Source organism: Sturnira hondurensis, unplaced genomic scaffold, assembly GCF_014824575.4.
Source record: "Sturnira hondurensis isolate 20B ecotype Veracruz unplaced genomic scaffold, ASM1482457v3 Scaffold0008196, whole genome shotgun sequence".
NCBI classification, from domain to species: Eukaryota; Metazoa; Chordata; class Mammalia; order Chiroptera; family Phyllostomidae; genus Sturnira; species Sturnira hondurensis.
The window spans coordinates 28,997,807-29,014,611 of NW_028080827.1; the positions used below are offsets into that span (position 1 = coordinate 28,997,807).

Below are 16,805 nucleotides of genomic sequence, written 5' to 3' on the forward strand. Positions count from 1 at the left end.
GTTACGTGGCCCCTTTTCGGCCCCCACTGGAAACTGCAGGGAGATGCCAGTGCGGCTCATCATCGCCGTCAACACGGCACAAAAACAGTAAAATGCCTTTTGGTCCTTTTCCTAAAACTTCCACTTCCTTGTGACAACAATAAATTCCAGTAAGTTCTTGCCCAGTGACAGGAGCTCACTATTTTTGAGACCTGCAGTAGTCGCGAGCATATGTTTGTGATAGTCTTTGCTATAAGTCAGTTGGGCAACTGCTCGGCTAGTTGCCTGCTGAGCAGCCTGGCACCAAGGAAGAGTTAAGGATCACACATGTAACTTTTCTATTCACTCAGCTTTTATTGAGTGCAGGTTCACTCAAAGTAGAACATCAACAAACATCAATATCCTACTTATCCTCTAACAATCTAAGAGAAATATAACATACACACACACATAGCAATCAGTGGGAAATAACGAACCCGAGTCCCAGAGTCTCAGTCTGCAGGTCCGGGAGACAGCATGGTGGGCAAGGGAGCCATCAGTGTCCTGCCAGGAAGGATCACCAGAGCCAGGTGGGAAGCAGAGGGGAACACGTCCTCAGTCCAGCGGGGCAGCGCTTCCAGTGGCTGATGCTAAGGGGGGTCAGTGAGGCATGGAGCAGCACTCTGAAGTGTGGAGCTTGGCTGTCTCAGCAGTGGTCTGGTGCCTGCGTCAGTTACACCTCGAGCGTGGTGTATTCCACCCTTCTGGGACTCTTGCTAAGTACTTTGGCACCCCTGCTGCCAAGTGGGGAATTTGCCTAGGAACCTATCTATGGGTGGTCCCACTCAACAGATGTAGCTGGTCTGATCGCACGTGGGCAAATATCTTGGGTGTGTCTTTGACTTATGTGTCAGGCATGACTTATGTAATTTCCCTCTTGAAACAAAGCATCATGCCTGACTGGCAGCCATCTTGGTTGACATGAGTGACTCCATTTTGTTTCATATACTTTATACCATCTTGATTGGACCAATGCCATTTTATAGGTCCTGCTCTCCACAGGACTTCAGCTGATTCCTGCCCTGCAGTCCAGGCTAAAAGCCAGCTTCAATTCCACTAAGGTCCAGGGAGCTGGGCAATTACAAATTCAATTTAGTGCCTGCAGTTGGCCCAAGGGATGCCTTGCCAGCAACTTCACAAAGAGCCTGTTCCAAAGATGATGAAGGCTGAGCAATCTACATACAAGATATACTACATTTAAAACTCTAAACTCATAAAACTCATAAAACTAAAGCACCTACACTAATAGGTGCTTTAAAGGACAAAGAAGCTTAGACCTGACTGGAATCAATCAAAGTAAGAACCAAATGTTGGTCACTGCTAGTTGTAGTCCTCTAAATTTTTAATAAAGACTCAACAAAAGCAACTTAACTTTTTTCTTTCTATTCTTTTTTTATTAAATATAGCAGTGCTGTGAACTTGAATACAATTTCCTGCCTTTATGACTGGAGGTTAGGGCAACTCCAATCATGGAGAAGGCAGCACCAGGAGCTCGCCAGTAATTCTCACCATGAACTGGCCCCTACACCACAGGGAGAAGGAGACTGATGCTGGGGCTGCCCGGCGGAGACAGTCCTGCCTCTCCGGGTGCAGCTGAAGCAGAGCAAAGAACCACCAACAGTTAACCATCTTAGTGGTAAAATTTAACTAACATGGCCTGGCAGATAGAAGAAGCTGAAATTATACCTCACACACCCCCTCACAAAATCCCTATTTCAAAATACTCTTTTCTCTTAGGGCCTTTGGCTCTGCCCGGCCCCTCCCTCTGCAGGCCACTCCTCTCAGATTCCTTCAGCAGGAGCAGCAGGCTGGGGCCGGGCTGAACTCCCCCGTCCTGTCCGTAGAGACTGGGCCTCAGAACTGCCAAGGGCACCAGGTGACATGGAGGCAGATCCCTGGTCCCTATAGGGTTGCATATGAGCAGGAGGCCGCCCCAGTGATACAAATCCTGTCACTCACTCTCATAAACTGCGATGCTGCTGCTATACACCCCTCAAGGGGCCCCAGTGTCCAGTCTCTGCTCTACTCCCACCCAGTCTTCACGGAAGATACCACGACAGTGCTGGCCAGCCTTGAGGACAAATAAATCACTTTCCATTTCGTGCTCAAGATTCTGTTTGATTCTATAGTATAAAAAAAAAAACAAATCATGCCACTTACTTTTTCATTCAGCTTTATTTTTCTTTTTAAATACTCTGCTCTTTCTTTTTCGGTTTGCTCCTCTACATCTTGAATGTATTTTCTTTGCAATTTTATTTCTTCTCTCTCCATGTTTATTTTGGTGTAAGTCTCATTGATGTAAATAATAGCAGCAGCTTTTTCCCCCATCGTGTTGTTCAGCGACAGGACAAAGTTTTTATGCTGCTTTGCCAGCTCCTCTTGCTTTATACTAGGAGAAAAAAAAAATCATTCATGACCTGAAAAGCATGGCTTTTAGGAAAGGGATTTAAAGTCTATTTAGTGAGATTAAGCACCATAAAGAGAGAAATTGTAAGGGATGCTGATTTGACATTGTATTTGCACTTGTCTAACTTTGGTTGAGACAGATGGAAACACAAGTGTCAACCTTGTTATTGTTTACTATGGGGTCCTGGGGGGGGGGGGGGGGGGGGGGGGGGGGGGGGGGGNTAACTTTGGTTGAGACAGATGGAAACACAAGTGTCAACCTTGTTATTGTTTACTATGGGGTCCTGCCCACCCACCCACCCCCACATAGCAGGTAGTACCTATGGGCTATTTTGCTTTAAAGTACACAAGGGTTCAACAACAGCTTTGAACAAGTAAAGGAAATCTTGCCAAATGCTTTGCTGTGTAGCATTGCCATATCTATCTTATCACCCTGAGATAAGTCAAAGAAAGATACATGCCCCAGACCCCTCCAGCCACCTTCTGACGCCATGGCCCTGCAGGCAGGGCCCAGGAGGAAGGTAACTTTCCTCTGATAGACAGGAGTCAGGCAAGGAGAGGGTTCATCTTCCCTGTTCAGAGGATGCTTGAAACCTAATTTGACCTCTATTTTCTCCCAACGGCAGCCAAATCTGAGTTCAAAAGGAGACACTAACCTCACATACCAGTTGGTCACATCCACGAGAGGAAGACCTCAAAGCTGCTAGAAACACCTGCCCCAGGGCTAACAATAACAAACTGCAAGAGGGACAATTTGCGCCATTTATTGATTTTCCTTTTTTGTAAAAGCTCCTGAAATGTAAAGACCTTTTCCCTTTTTCTAGTCTGCAGAGTTAAACATTTTACAGTTCAGATGGTTGTGTGCAAAGGTTCGGGCCAAAGGAAACAGAGTGTCAGTAAGTTCAATCTCCAGACATCACCTCCGCAACAGAAATGCAATACACGGAAGCCTAGGCTGGAGGGAGTCAGGTCAGGGGTGCTTTGTGCTCCAGCAGAGGAAGCTGGAGCTTCTAACAGTGCACACACCTCAGGGAGGCAGAGTGAAACGAGCCAAATCAAACACCCTTACCGGGTGTAGAGGAAAGCACAGCAAAGAGCTTGCAGGGATTCCGTTTTGATTCTGTTTTTAGGCTTCCAGTTCACTTTTTTTTTAATTTTTAATTTTTTAAATTTTTGTTTAAACCAGTTCACATTTTTAATAGCAACATGATCCATGTTTTTGAAAAAATATTTCTGTATGTATTTATAATATTTTTTAACCAGGATCCAAATAAAATATAAACATTGCTAAACATCAGTATCCCTTATGTCTCTCTTTTTTAAATATCTTTTTAAAAAAATTATTGTTGTTCAGTTAAAGTTGTCGCGCCTTTTCCCCATTGCTCTCCCCAAGGACTGTCCAGGAGAGGACTGCCTGGCAGAGAGTGAGGGTACCTGGAGTGACACCTTTCTTTTAAAAATGGGTACAAAAAGCAATTGTCGCATGATGATGCTGGCTCGCCAAGCACCCCCCACCCCGCCCACCACCCCCCCACACCGTGTTTGCCCTTTGCTTTTCCGTAAAGATTTCTCTAGAGCAGTGATTCTCAGAATGCGGTCGGGACCTGCTGGGAGCAGGAGCAGCAGCAGCAGCACCTGGGGACTTGTTACACACCCAAGTTCTCGCCCTCACCTCCAAGACCTCCTGAATCAGAGATTCAGAGGGTGGGTGTCCTCAGTAATTTGTTTTCACAAGCACTCCCAGTGATTCTGATACACAATGAGGTGGGAGACCCACTGGTCTTTAGGGGTGTGTGGGTGCTGGCCAGCTGCTCTGAGGATCCCAGCTTGGAAATGGACGGTTCAGCTTACACAACCGCCTCTGGCAATCGTGGCTAGTATGCCGAACACACCCATCTGCACTGGGAGTCACCAACAGGGGTTAGAGAATGAGTATTTCTCAAGCTTAGGTGATGAGGAACTTTCTTTTTCACGGAACATCTCCCAGAACAGGTGATCTGAGGGCCGACTTCAGGAAAGGCGACCCTAGGCCTTGAGGTATTCGCCTCACTCATTTTTGAAGTCGTGTGTGCCAAGCAATCCTCTGATTATTTCAGCTTCCTGAGATTTTTTCCCCTATGATGAGGGCTCCTTGAACATTTCTCACTTTGACAAACCGACATTCTGGTATTTGCACATTAGCCTTGCAAATGTGCTCAGGGTACTGAGTTGTTCTTCAGAGTTTATTTTTGCATTTTCTTTCGGAATGTATCTCTTCCTCCATGAGCTGGTAAATCAAGACTTGCAATCCCCATTTAACAGATGCAGAAAATGAGGTCCCCCGGGTGAAGCGCTGGCAAGGCAGCTAGGAATAACAGGAAGAAACTAACAGGTATCAGATCCTGAGCTACAGGCAGTTACATCTATTGTCTCACTTAATTACAGGGAAAATCCAGATCCCTCTCCAGGGAACCAGTCCCACCCTCAGCCCTCCAGCAGGTTATGACTGAACACCTTTAAGGAACTAAACTACCTATGATACATCTGGCTTGATGCTATATTTGCATCCAGCAAGATTTCTTCCTTTGGTGGGTGAGGTTTGTAAATTCAATTTTACTAAAACGCATGCTAAAACCACTGTGTCCCCCTGCGTGGGGAGGTGGTGTGCATGGCAGTGTGTGATGTGCACACCACCGTTGCTGCTGTGAGGATGGATAGCCTCTGAAATCGTACAAGTCTCCTGACTGCAGTGGTTGAAGATTTTCTGCTTTGCTCATCAGATCTCTGTAGCCATCACATGCCCCTCAGCAGCCTGGGTCCCCTTCTACACGTGACTCTCGCCTCTTATCCTGCCCAGCACTGGTTTGGGTCAGAAGACAAACCCTGCAGCAGGATTTTCTCACTTCTGCCCCAGGCCCCAACTCCCATGGGTGCTGAGTGAAAAAGCAGTACTTGCCCAAGAGCTTTATTGATGTCTTTCAGATCAAGTATTCTCTTCGTCAGAAACTCTATTTCGTTATTCATCCTTGTAATTTTCTTTTGTAATCGATCCATCTCAAGAAGGTTTAATCTGCGAGCATCTCTGACACATTCTTAGAAGGGGAAGAAATGCTAGTGTTATTTGAGAAACAGCACGATTATAGATAATGACTTTTGAAATCATGAACAAATTGTCTTTCTTTGGAGCTTTCTGTGCATCATGTTTCTGATTCACACACCTCTTCCTCACCCCGTTGGGCCCCTCTGCCGCATCTACCAATCATTTCCTTTATTTCAGCCGCTGCTCTGGTGACCAGCCTTCCTTGGGCTCTGAGCAACTTCAAACTGGGGCAGCACCTGATTGCTGCTTTTTCTATTCACTTCTCACCTCCTGCCCAACACTTCCCTGTCGCCTCCACCATGGGACTTCCTGAGACACCCAAACAGGCACGTGGAAACCAAAGTGCAGGAGGTGGGGCCAACCTTGGACCAGTGACGGACAGGAGCCAGTACCCGGATGGTCCTGAGAAGAGGTGACTGTGTCTTAGGGGGTTATATGCATGCACACTCATTGGTTACATTGGCAGCAGTCAGCACCATCTTGTACCCCACATGGATTCTCCTTTCTCCCCATTCTGCTCTCCTTATCCTGTCCTCCTTGCATTGTACTCCTTAATGAAATCACAGTGCAAGAGCAATTGCCTTTGGTTCTGCTGTGAGGGAACCCAGTGTTTAAAAACAGCAGCAACAACTACAGCTAATTATTCATCAATAAATAACAAATCACTGTAGTCACGTAAGACTTCAGGTTACCTCAGTACGTGATAGACGGTAACAATGAATACGTGAACACTGCTGTTTTAGGAAAGTCCCGAATGACCCATTTCGAGACTACTAGTTAAACTGTAGCAGGGCTTCTCAAACTCAGTGTCTCAAATATGCAGATGCAACACCTGGGGATCTTGTGCAAACGCAGATTCTGATACAGCAGGTACAGGGTGAGCCTGGACAGTCTCCATTTTGTGACAAGCTCTCAGGGGATATTGATGCTGCTGATCTGAGAACCGTATTGTGAGTAGCAAAGCTTTATTCATAAGGCCAATTAAATATACTTGGTTAAGTATTCTGCATGTATCAAGGATCATAAAAGGTTCTATGGTATTGCTTTTCTTTCTAAAATATGTTTCCCTGGTTATAAGATAACCTAACCCAGAACATACAAAGCTACCAAAAGTAATGAAACAGAAACACTCCTGATTCTGCCCTTGACACAGCTTCCTTCTAGGTGCTATTTTTATCTGCATGTGTAGTTGGTTGTATTTTCCTTGCCAAACTAGACTAACACCATACATATTGTTTTATAACTGACTGTATCACCCACGATCTAAGTAGGGCATAGATATCTTACACTAAATTGTAGGGAAATTTTTAAAAAAGATTTAATGATTAATTTTTAGAGAGAAGGGAAAGGATGGAGAAAGAGAGGGAGAGAATCACCACTGTGTGAGGGAAATATTGATCAGCTGCCTCTCACCCCAACCAGGGACCTGGCCCACAACTCAGGCATGTGCCCTGACTGAGAACCTAACGGGAAACCTTCTGGTTCATAGGCCAGCCCTCAATCCACTGAGCCATATGAGCCACGGTTGAGAGAAGTTTATTATAAAGAATTGTTGACTATAAAGTGGATTTCAGTAACGAGGAAAATAATATGAAGAAAGTAAAGCGAACCCTAAAGAATTAAGGGGTAACAGTTATGAGAAACAGCCACTAGACCTGTGGCTGAGAAGAAGTATCCTGGAAGAAGCAGCACCTTTGACTTACCTCAGGGTGATAAGATAGATATGGCCCCAGGTCTAGGCCTCATTGCAGGTGGCTGTGGCTCATTGGGTGACTCAAAGAAATTCGTAGAGTGCTTGGCTGGCAATCTGGCTTCTGGGGTACTGAGGAAACCTGTCCAGCGGAGGTGCCACACTTTAAAACTCACTGCAAAACCACCCAAGGGTGCTGGGGAAGCTGCTTATGGGAAGATGGCTCAGTGGTAGCAGTCTGCCGTGATGTCGCCCGAGGGGTACTGGAGGAAGCCGCTGGGCACTCTGGGCTGCCTCACTGCGAGAGTCTTCCAAACTGAGCACCCTGAAACCAGGAAGAGAAACACTTTCCCCCCTGGTATCCCTGGAAAGGCAGAGCTCCATATTGTGCCAGCTGGTAAAGGGTCCCTCTGCCTTATGACAGAGCAGAAAATGAAGGTGGATTTGGATCTGCAAGTGAAACAGCCACTGAAAGTGTTTTTCCCTGACTGGTGTGGCTCAGTGGGTGGGGTGTTGTCCCACAAACTGACAGGGGATGAGTTCACTTCCCAATCAGGGCACAGGCCTGGGTTGCAGGGCTGGTGCCTGGTTGGGGGTGTGCCAGAGGCAACTGATTGGTGTTTCTCTCACACAGATATGTCTGTCCCTCCCTTTCACCCTTGTTTACTCCTCTCTCGAAAAATAAATAAAAACTTGTAAAAAGTGTTCTTTAAAAGTTTATTTAGACCACTGTTTTAGGTTGGTCTCCCTGGGAAACAGATTGTAATATCTGTGTGTCAAAGATGTACTGGAAGTGCTCTCAGGAACATCTCAGAGGAAATAAGGAGAGTGGGGCTGGGCAGAAGGGGAGGTGAAACGATCATGAGCTTTAGAGCTGTGAGGACACTTGGCAGTTGTTCTGCCCTCAGTCAAGGAAGGCAAGCTTTTACCCCTCCAGTGACCACTCAGCAGCACCCGGGGAGGGTAAGGACCCCAGAGTGAAGCCTTTCTCTTTGTCAGGGACAATTCCTGTGGAGGAACTGAGCTGTGAGCCTCAGCCAAGCCCTCCGGCAGATGGGGAAATGAAGTTGGACCTTACCTTACACCAAGTACAACATTTAACTCAAAATACAACACAAACCTTAATGGAAGAGCTACAACTATACAACCCTTACATGAAAACATATGGGGAGGGCTTCATGACATTGGATTTGGCTATCATTTCTTCAATATGAACCCAAAAGCACAGGCAACAGCAACAAAAAATAAATGGGACCACATCAAAATTCAGAACTTCTGTGCACAAAAACTCACTATCAGCAGAGTGAAAAGGCAACTGAGGGAATAGGACCGAATATTTTCAAATTTATACATCATAAGGGGTTATCATTCAGAATAGACAGAGCATCCCTACAACCCAATAACAACCTAACAAACAACCTGATGCCAAGGTGGCAAAGGACCTGAACAAACATTTCTCCAAAGAAGATCTACCAACAGCCAATAAGCACATGAAAAGATGCTGAACATCACTATCCTTAAGGAAATGCAAGTCAAAACCACAATGAGATGCCACTTGACACCCATTAAGATGGCAATTATTTACAAAACACAAACAGGAAAATGGTGACATGAGTGTGGAGAAATTGGAACTATTGTGCACTGTGGGTGGGAATGGAAGAAGGAACCACCACTGTGAAAAACACTATGACAGTTTCTCAAAGAGTTAAACATAAAATTACCATGTTACTGTACCACCCAGGAATTCCCTTCTACATACACACCCAAAGAATTGGAAGCAGTGACACAAATTGATATTTATACACCCGGGTTTAAACAGCATCATTCACAATAGCCAAAAGGAAACAACTGGAGTGTCCACTGGTGAATGAATGGATAAATAGAACATGATATATACAAGGTCTGTCTGGGAAAATTCCAGCCACTGTTAATATAAAAAGAGTGGTTTCTGCGACATCGAGGTAACCTGGTGCCAAGGAGAGTGGACTGGAACTTTCATGTGTGAACAAGGGTGACTTCACTGTAGTAGTCAGTGGGAGTGAGTGGTAGGTGCCCTTGAGGGAGCATGTGTACTGTGTGGCCATTGCATTCAAAATGACTGAGCAAGTAGAGCCATGAATCTGCACCAAATTTTGTGTTAAGCTTCATCATTCCTCCNAATGGATAAATAGAACATGATATATACAAGGTCTGTCTGGGAAAATTCCAGCCACTGTTAATATAAAAAGAGTGGTTTCTGCGACATCGAGGTAACCTGGTGCCAAGGAGAGTGGACTGGAACTTTCATGTGTGAACAAGGGTGACTTCACTGTAGTAGTCAGTGGGAGTGAGTGGTAGGTGCCCTTGAGGGAGCATGTGTACTATGTGGCCATTGCATTCAAAATGACTGAGCAAGTAGAGCCATGAATCTGCACCAAATTTTGTGTTAAGCTTCGTCATTCCTCCACAGAACCCATTCAGATGATTCAGAAGGCAGCAGCTATGTGCAGCTGGTACCTGGCAGCTGCGACACCATAAACACCCACTCGTGCACCACGTCTAGAGCAGAGATTTTTGGCAATACATCAGATCACCCAGGTGACTCAGCCCCGCTACAGCCCAGATTTGGGACCCTGCGACTTCCGACTTTTTCCAAAACTAAAATCACCTTTGAAAGGGAAGAGATTTCAGACCATCGATAAGATTCAGGAACATATGACAGAGATGGTGAACTGTGTGAGGTCAAGGCACCTACTTTGAAGGTGATGAGATGCCGTTTTTCTATGTACAACGTTTCCTGAATCTTGTACATTCTTCAATAGAAGTCTTTTTTCACATTACATGGCTGGATACCTTCTGGACAGCCCTCATAAATATAATGTAATATTTTTAAAAAGGAGGGAAATTCTACAACACAGATGAATCTTGAAGACATCACGGCAATGAAATAAACCAGTCACAAAAGGACAAATACTGTATGAGTCCACTTATGTGAGGTATCTACAAGTAGCCAACTCACAAAGACAGACAGTAGAAAGAAAGGTAACTCAGGCCAGTGAAGTCACCTAATTTAATTGGATGAATATCAACTTGGAATGGGCTGATTCTATATATCTTTAGTCTACTCAGACACAAAATTATATAATTTTAAGTTATTTTTCCATTTAAAATGTCACAGAAATTATTTTGATCTCACTGTGTGTCAAGTACTCTTTCTAACTACATTTGACATGAAATAACTAAACCAGGCTTATATAATCATAAATTAAATTCCTCTTTCACAAGAACTTGGCTCCATTTTTTTTAATAAAGTAAAAAGTCATAAAGTAAGTTTCTACACTGATTAACCTCAAAATACCTTCAAAATCTGTGCTAACGTTACTGGGAAGAGTTTCCAATTGATGATATAGTCTGCTGAGTTCCATGCTTTCAATTTCCAGAAGATCAATTGTGGCTTTTCTCATTTCTTCCTAAAAATGTAAATTATATATTAAAAAATAAAAATTATTTCCTGAACAATGCCCTACATATGTTTTGAAAGGTCAAAATCTGATTTTCCTCAAACACCTTCTGCTGCTATTTTTATTTGGAACAGAAAGTAAGGAAAGTAAGTACACTAAGTTTTTAAGGTGTCATTGTTAATCTTTTAACTTCTGTTTATTTCTTTGACTCAGAAATCACCTTTCCCTATGTGTTTTCTGCTTTGTTTCAATCATATTAAAGACTTCCACAAAGAGGGTAACACTGAGAAAGAAAGCTACTTAATTTAAAAAAAGAGGAAACACCTATAAAAATATGCTTAGGTATAAAGAGAATAATGTTTCTCTTATATATACCAATAAATCCAAACAATAAGTCAGGTGGGCCTCCTGTTATTATTATTATTACTATTAAAGTAAATTTTCTGGGTATATTGGGGGTATAATTTGGGGGGTGTATAAATTATTATTAATTTATAATTTGGGGGATGTATTTTGAAAACAATTCAAACTACATTAGTATAAAAAAGATAAATCATCTTTTAAATAAATGGTCACACTGGCTATAGTTACTATATGACCTGATAAATTACCATCCAATTGTATGAATAATGAAAAGCAGGTTACATAGTAGTATTGGGTTGGCCAAAGTGTCTGTTTAGTTTTTTCCATAAAATAAAAGACACATTTTTCAGTGTTACCAATAACTTCATTGATGTCGATATTTTGAGTATATCAGCTATCTCCTGCTAAAGGCTTCTAGTGGGCAGAGGCCAGGGTGCTGCTAAACATCTTCCAATGCATAAGACAGCCCCACAGCAAAGGATTATTTGGCCCAAATGTCAATAGTACCAAGAAACTCCACAAACCACTTCTGACACATTTGATCAGTCACAGCACCTTCTCCATATACTGAACAATCTTTACCTGTGTTTCAGTTGTTTTTACCTTTCTTGAAATAATAAATCATAACATGCTGAAACTGTTGCATATTTTCTTCCATCTTCAATACTAAAATGGTTGCACAAAAATTTACCAATTTTGATAAGTCTTGGTAAATGCACGTTGATATGACCGCTGTCACGGTACCAACCGACAAAGTTGTTTCGAAGGAAGTTAGAGATGGCTAAGCACTACTAGAGCCATCGTACCTTGGCCAACCCAACGGCCATAGAGTATGACCACTTTTCTTTAAAATTCAATACAGGCATCATCTGTACCCTGAGAGCAGGAAGAACATTCACCAAAGAGGTAACACGATTATTTGACAGTGCTGGGATCATCATGGTTTTCACTTTCTTCCTTTTGCTTGCCTATTTTTTTCTAAATTGTCCAGAGTAACCATGTAGTGCTTTTATCATAGTGGAAATTTGCTACTTTGAAAAATGGAGGGATTTATCTCTATTCAAGAGATTTCACAGTTCAGATATTAAGTGGACATGTACTAGGTATTTTAATATGCTACCATTAATATCTTGGTCCCCTCAGTTCCTGAGAAAAGCACAACTAAAACAAAGCAGGAGAAAAGATTTCCACAAGACCACAGTGCAGTACAGCATGCACAGATGCTAAATTGTCTATATTCCACATGCATGTATTCTGTATGTATTCGGTTCAGAGTGATTATAAAGTATACTTCTGTAGTATACATATACAACTCTATAATTACATAAAATATCATTGTAAACAGGTTAAGTTTTATCAGCAGTCTCTACACCCAAACTCACTTANTTGAAGGGGGGGAATAGAACAACTGTAATGGTATAATCAATAAAATATATTAAAAAAATAAAAAAAATTACAAAATTAAGATATCTTATTTCTCTCCAAATCCTATTTAACCCTTTAAGATCTAGCTGAAATGCTAATGCAGCTGCAAGTTACATCTCTATCTGTGAATTTCTACAGCACTTTACACAAATCTCTTTTGTAGTTGTTATTTTCTATCTCATAGTATTCTAATTGAGGTATATAGTTTAGGTTCCTTCAGCAGAAACTCCCCTTAAGAGTCTCTCTTTGACCTTGGCCAGTGTGGCTCAGTTGGCTGGAGCATGGCCCAACTGAAAGGCTGCAGGTTCCATTCCCAGTCAGGGCACCTTAACAGGTTACAGGTTGGATCCCAGGTGGGGCATGTATGAGGAGCAACCAACTGATGTCTCTCTCTCTCTCTCTCCCCTTCCTCTCTCTCTAATATCAAGAAACATACTAGGGGGAAAAGAAAAGTCCATCTTTGCATCTCTCATGGTAGAAGGAAGGCCCCTCCAGCCCCCGTGAGGAACCCGAGGCAGGCCAACTCCGCCTGAGCTCTGCCTCCTGCTTCCCTGCCTCCCTGCCCGCGCCCCAACTCCCTGCCCTCCCCGACCCCTGCCTCTGGGGGGAGGAGGGGCGGGGAAGTCGCCCCTCCAGCGCCTGCGGCCTTCTCACCCACAACCAAGAGCTGCTCCAGCGCCGCGGCTGCCACGGAGGAGCCCAGGCTGGAGGGGAAGGTGCACAGCTCCAGGGACGGGCCGGTGGAGACCCCCGCGGGTCGCAGCACCTTCTCCCCACAGCCCAGCTCCCGGGACCAGGACTGCAGCGCCATCTTGCGGCTCCACTGCAGCGCCCAGCGCCCAGCGCCGGAACTGCCGTTGCCACGGGCAACCAGGACGTTGACCGTTGACCGCTGACCGCTGACCCTTGACGGAGTGCCCACATCTTGCATTTCACCCGGCAATCCTAAGATGGAGTGCGCGTCACCACCTCAAACTCCCCGGGCGTTCTCTGAGGGACACAGGATGCGTGGAGCACTCTTCTCGCTCTGGTCCAGATCTGCTGGTCTGCAGCCGCCTTTGATTCTCAGAAATCGCCGCCTCGGGAGGCCTTGCGAGCAGCCGTCCACCGGGTTAGGGGCTTCTCCGTGCGGTTGGAAGCCTCCACACTTCCCTCAGGAGGCCCTCAGTGGCGCCCAGCCAGAAACTTGGGTCGGGGTTTTACTGCCAGGACCTCGTTTCCCCATCAGCAGTTTGGGTGTTGCTGCTGCAGGCCCTGCTGCTCTGACTAGGAAGGTGAAGAGCAGGTTAAGCTGCTCCCTGCTGGCAGCTGCTTGGTAATTCAATTGATTTCTGCCTAAGGGAGCATATTCTGATAGCGAACGGGAAGAATAATAGCCTTATCAATTACAGGCACTTTGAGTTTTTCAGGGAAACCTCTGCAGAGTAATCAGAAATTTAGTTGGGCCTGAAACAACCAACCCATATTTAGCATGAATGTCTTATTTTATTATTATTTAGTAATCGCTGATGTTTGGGGTGGCATCCTTGTTTAGAAAGGTAGCAATGATGTTCCTGCTCACTTAGTCTTTTTATAGACTTTTCAAACACTCATGATCTTAAAAGAGCAATGTTCTCATTTTCCTTATTTTTTCTTATTTTAATCAACTTAATTACTTTTTTTACAAACCGTTTTAGCTATGATGATTGACCTGAAGATGATTCGGTAAAGTTCACTGGAGCATTAAGCTCTCTATTAGATTCCAAAATCTTTGTCTTCTCTCTTTTTCTCTCTCTCTTTGGGTGTGTGTGTGTGGGGGAAGGGGTACTGACCATTTCCTTATATAGTGATGCAGTTGAGAATTTCCAGAGTTCATTTAGAAAATAAAAATACAACTAAGTCACTGCTGCCCTGAATCCCCTTCCTTCCAACCCCCTCAAGGACCTTCCTCAATCAGCATCTCCCTCACCTATGTCTTCCACGTGTTCCTCAGAACTCATGCCATTTGTCTCACTACAGCCATGCCTTTCCCGAACCCTTCTGCCACCCTGGCTCTTGCTTCCCTGCATTGCCCAACTTCATGAAAACGTGGTCTCCATCTTGGCTATAATGCATTTCTTCATCCTGAATTTTATTATTATTTTGTTCAATTCCATTGTCCACATTTGGCTCCACTACTCTTCACTGCCCTACCCACCCCTACCTCCCACATTCAGTCCTCTCCCACCTCCCCCGCCCCTTGTCTCTGTCCATGGGACCACCCTGTCCCTTCTTTCCCTCTTATTCCCTTCCCTTCTCCCCTCTGATTACTGTCAAGTTGTTCTTTATTTCCATGTCTCTGGTTCTATATTGCCTACTTGATTGTTTTCTTTATTAGGTTCCACTTACAGGTGAGATCATACAGTATTTGTCTTTCACACCTGGCTTATTTCATTTAGCACAATGTTCTTCAGTTTTATCCATGCTCTTGCAAAGGGTAGGAGCTCCTTCTTTCTTTCTGCTGTGTAGAATTCCATTGTGTAAATATACCATAATTTTTTGATCCACTCATTTACTGATGGGTACCTTATGCTATTTCTAGCACTTGACTAACATAAATTGTGCTGCTGTGAACACTGGGGTACATAGGTTCTTTTGAATTGGTGTTTCAGGGTTCTTAGGTTATAATCCCAGCAGTGGAATTGCTGGGTCAAACGGCAGTTCCATTATTAGTTTTCTGAGGAAATTCCATACTCTTTTCCACAGTGGCTGCACCAGTCTACATTCCCGCCAGCAGTGTACTAGGGATCTCTTTTCTCCACAGCCTCACCAGCATTTGTTATTTGGTGATCTGTTAATGATGGCCACTCTGACCATTGTGGAGTGGTATCTCACTGTGGTTTTAATTTTCATCTCTCTGATGGGTAGTGATGCTGAGCATCCTTTCATTTGTCCCTGGGCCATCCGTATGTCCTCCTTTTTTTTAATTTTTATTTTTATTTAATTCTTGTTCAAGTACAGTTTTCTTTCTTATATTCCCAGCCCTTCCCCCCGAGTGTTCCCCACCTCCCTGCCATTTCCACCCCCGACCTTAGTTATTGTCCATGTGTCCTTTATACTTGTTCATGTGAGTGTATGTCCTTCTTGAAGAAGCATCTGTTCAGGTCCTCTGCCTATTTTTTAATTGGATTGTTTGTCTTCTTGGTGTGGAGTTGTATGAGTTCTTTATATATTTTGAAGATCAAATCTTTGTCTGAAGTATCTTTGGCAAATATATTTTTCTGTACAGTTGTTCCTTTTTCATTTTGCTGATGTTTTCTTTAGCTGTGCAAAGCTTTTTAATTTCCCTAAGTCCTACTTGTTTGTTCTGTTCTTTATATCCCTTGCTCTGGGGGATGTATCAGTGAAAATATTGCTATATGGAGTATCTGAAATTTTCCTGCCTTTGTTCTCCTCTAGGATTTTTGTGGTGTTACCACATATTTAGATCTTTTATCCATCTTGAGATTATTTTTTATAAGGAACCATTCCCTAAGGCATGGGAATGTAGCCCAGCTCCCATGAAAAAAGGCCAGAGAGAAATGAGGTTCCTGTACACATGAGCCATGCCCATGGACAGGTTCTCCCATGGGGAATCAGGCCTGCATTATACCCAGGCTGCTATGAGAATTGCTTTTGCTAAAACTCCCTCACCCTGAATTGAGGCAACAAGTGCTTACTGTAACTTCCTACAAGCTGAGATAAACCTCCCAAGCATGGAGTGTGACCAGATCAACCACTTTTCCCTTTACATTTGCAAATATCCTTCTTCTTGGATGTAATTAGCAACATCCTCTCCTTTGTTATCTGTAAAAGGTAATCATGTACAGCAAACCTGTGCATAGTAAATGAGGACTATTCTGGATGTAATGTATCCAGAAAAACAATAAAAGCCTTTCCAGGCAGGGGTTGGGGCCCTCTCTCTCACTTAGAGATTGGCCATGCAGTTCCTTTTCTCCACAGGACTTCTGGACTCCATGTGTATTTGTTCATAGCAGCCACAACACACAATCCTGCAGGCCAGGATCCGCATCAATTTTTGGGTATGATGTAAGTTGGTGATCAAGTTTCATTTGCACGTAGCTGTCCAGATCTCACAACACCATTTGTTGAAGAGATTATTTTTATACAATTTTATTATTCTGTCCCCTTTGTCAAATAGTAATTGGCCACAGATACATGGGCTTATTTCTGGCTCTCTATTCTGTTCCATTTAACTCTGTGTCTGTTCTTATGCCAACACCAAACTATTTTGATTACAGTAGGCTTGTAATATAGTTTGATATCAGGTATGGTGATCCCTCCCACTTTGTTGTTCTGTCTCAAAATTGCTGCAGCTATTCAGGGTCGCTTATGGCTCCATATAAATTTTTGAAATGTTTGTTCT

At 43.7% G+C, this 16,805-nt stretch overlaps 1 protein-coding gene across 1 annotated transcript in view; it reads right to left on the reverse strand.

Annotated features, from left to right (window-relative positions):
- The window catches only part of CCDC175 (coiled-coil domain containing 175), a 55,234-nt gene extending 41,978 nt beyond the window's left edge, over positions 1–13,256 (reverse strand). The window contains exons 1-4 of the mRNA XM_037054442.1: positions 13,080–13,256; positions 10,531–10,642; positions 5,360–5,495; positions 2,179–2,407 (exon numbers count right to left, since the gene is read on the reverse strand). Of these exons, the coding sequence (XP_036910337.1) occupies positions 2,179–2,407; positions 5,360–5,495; positions 10,531–10,642; positions 13,080–13,232 (630 nt within the window). The 5' untranslated portion in view covers positions 13,233–13,256. The remainder of the gene's footprint in view (positions 1–2,178; positions 2,408–5,359; positions 5,496–10,530; positions 10,643–13,079) is intronic.
- Between the last annotated feature and the right edge of the window lie 3,549 nt (positions 13,257–16,805).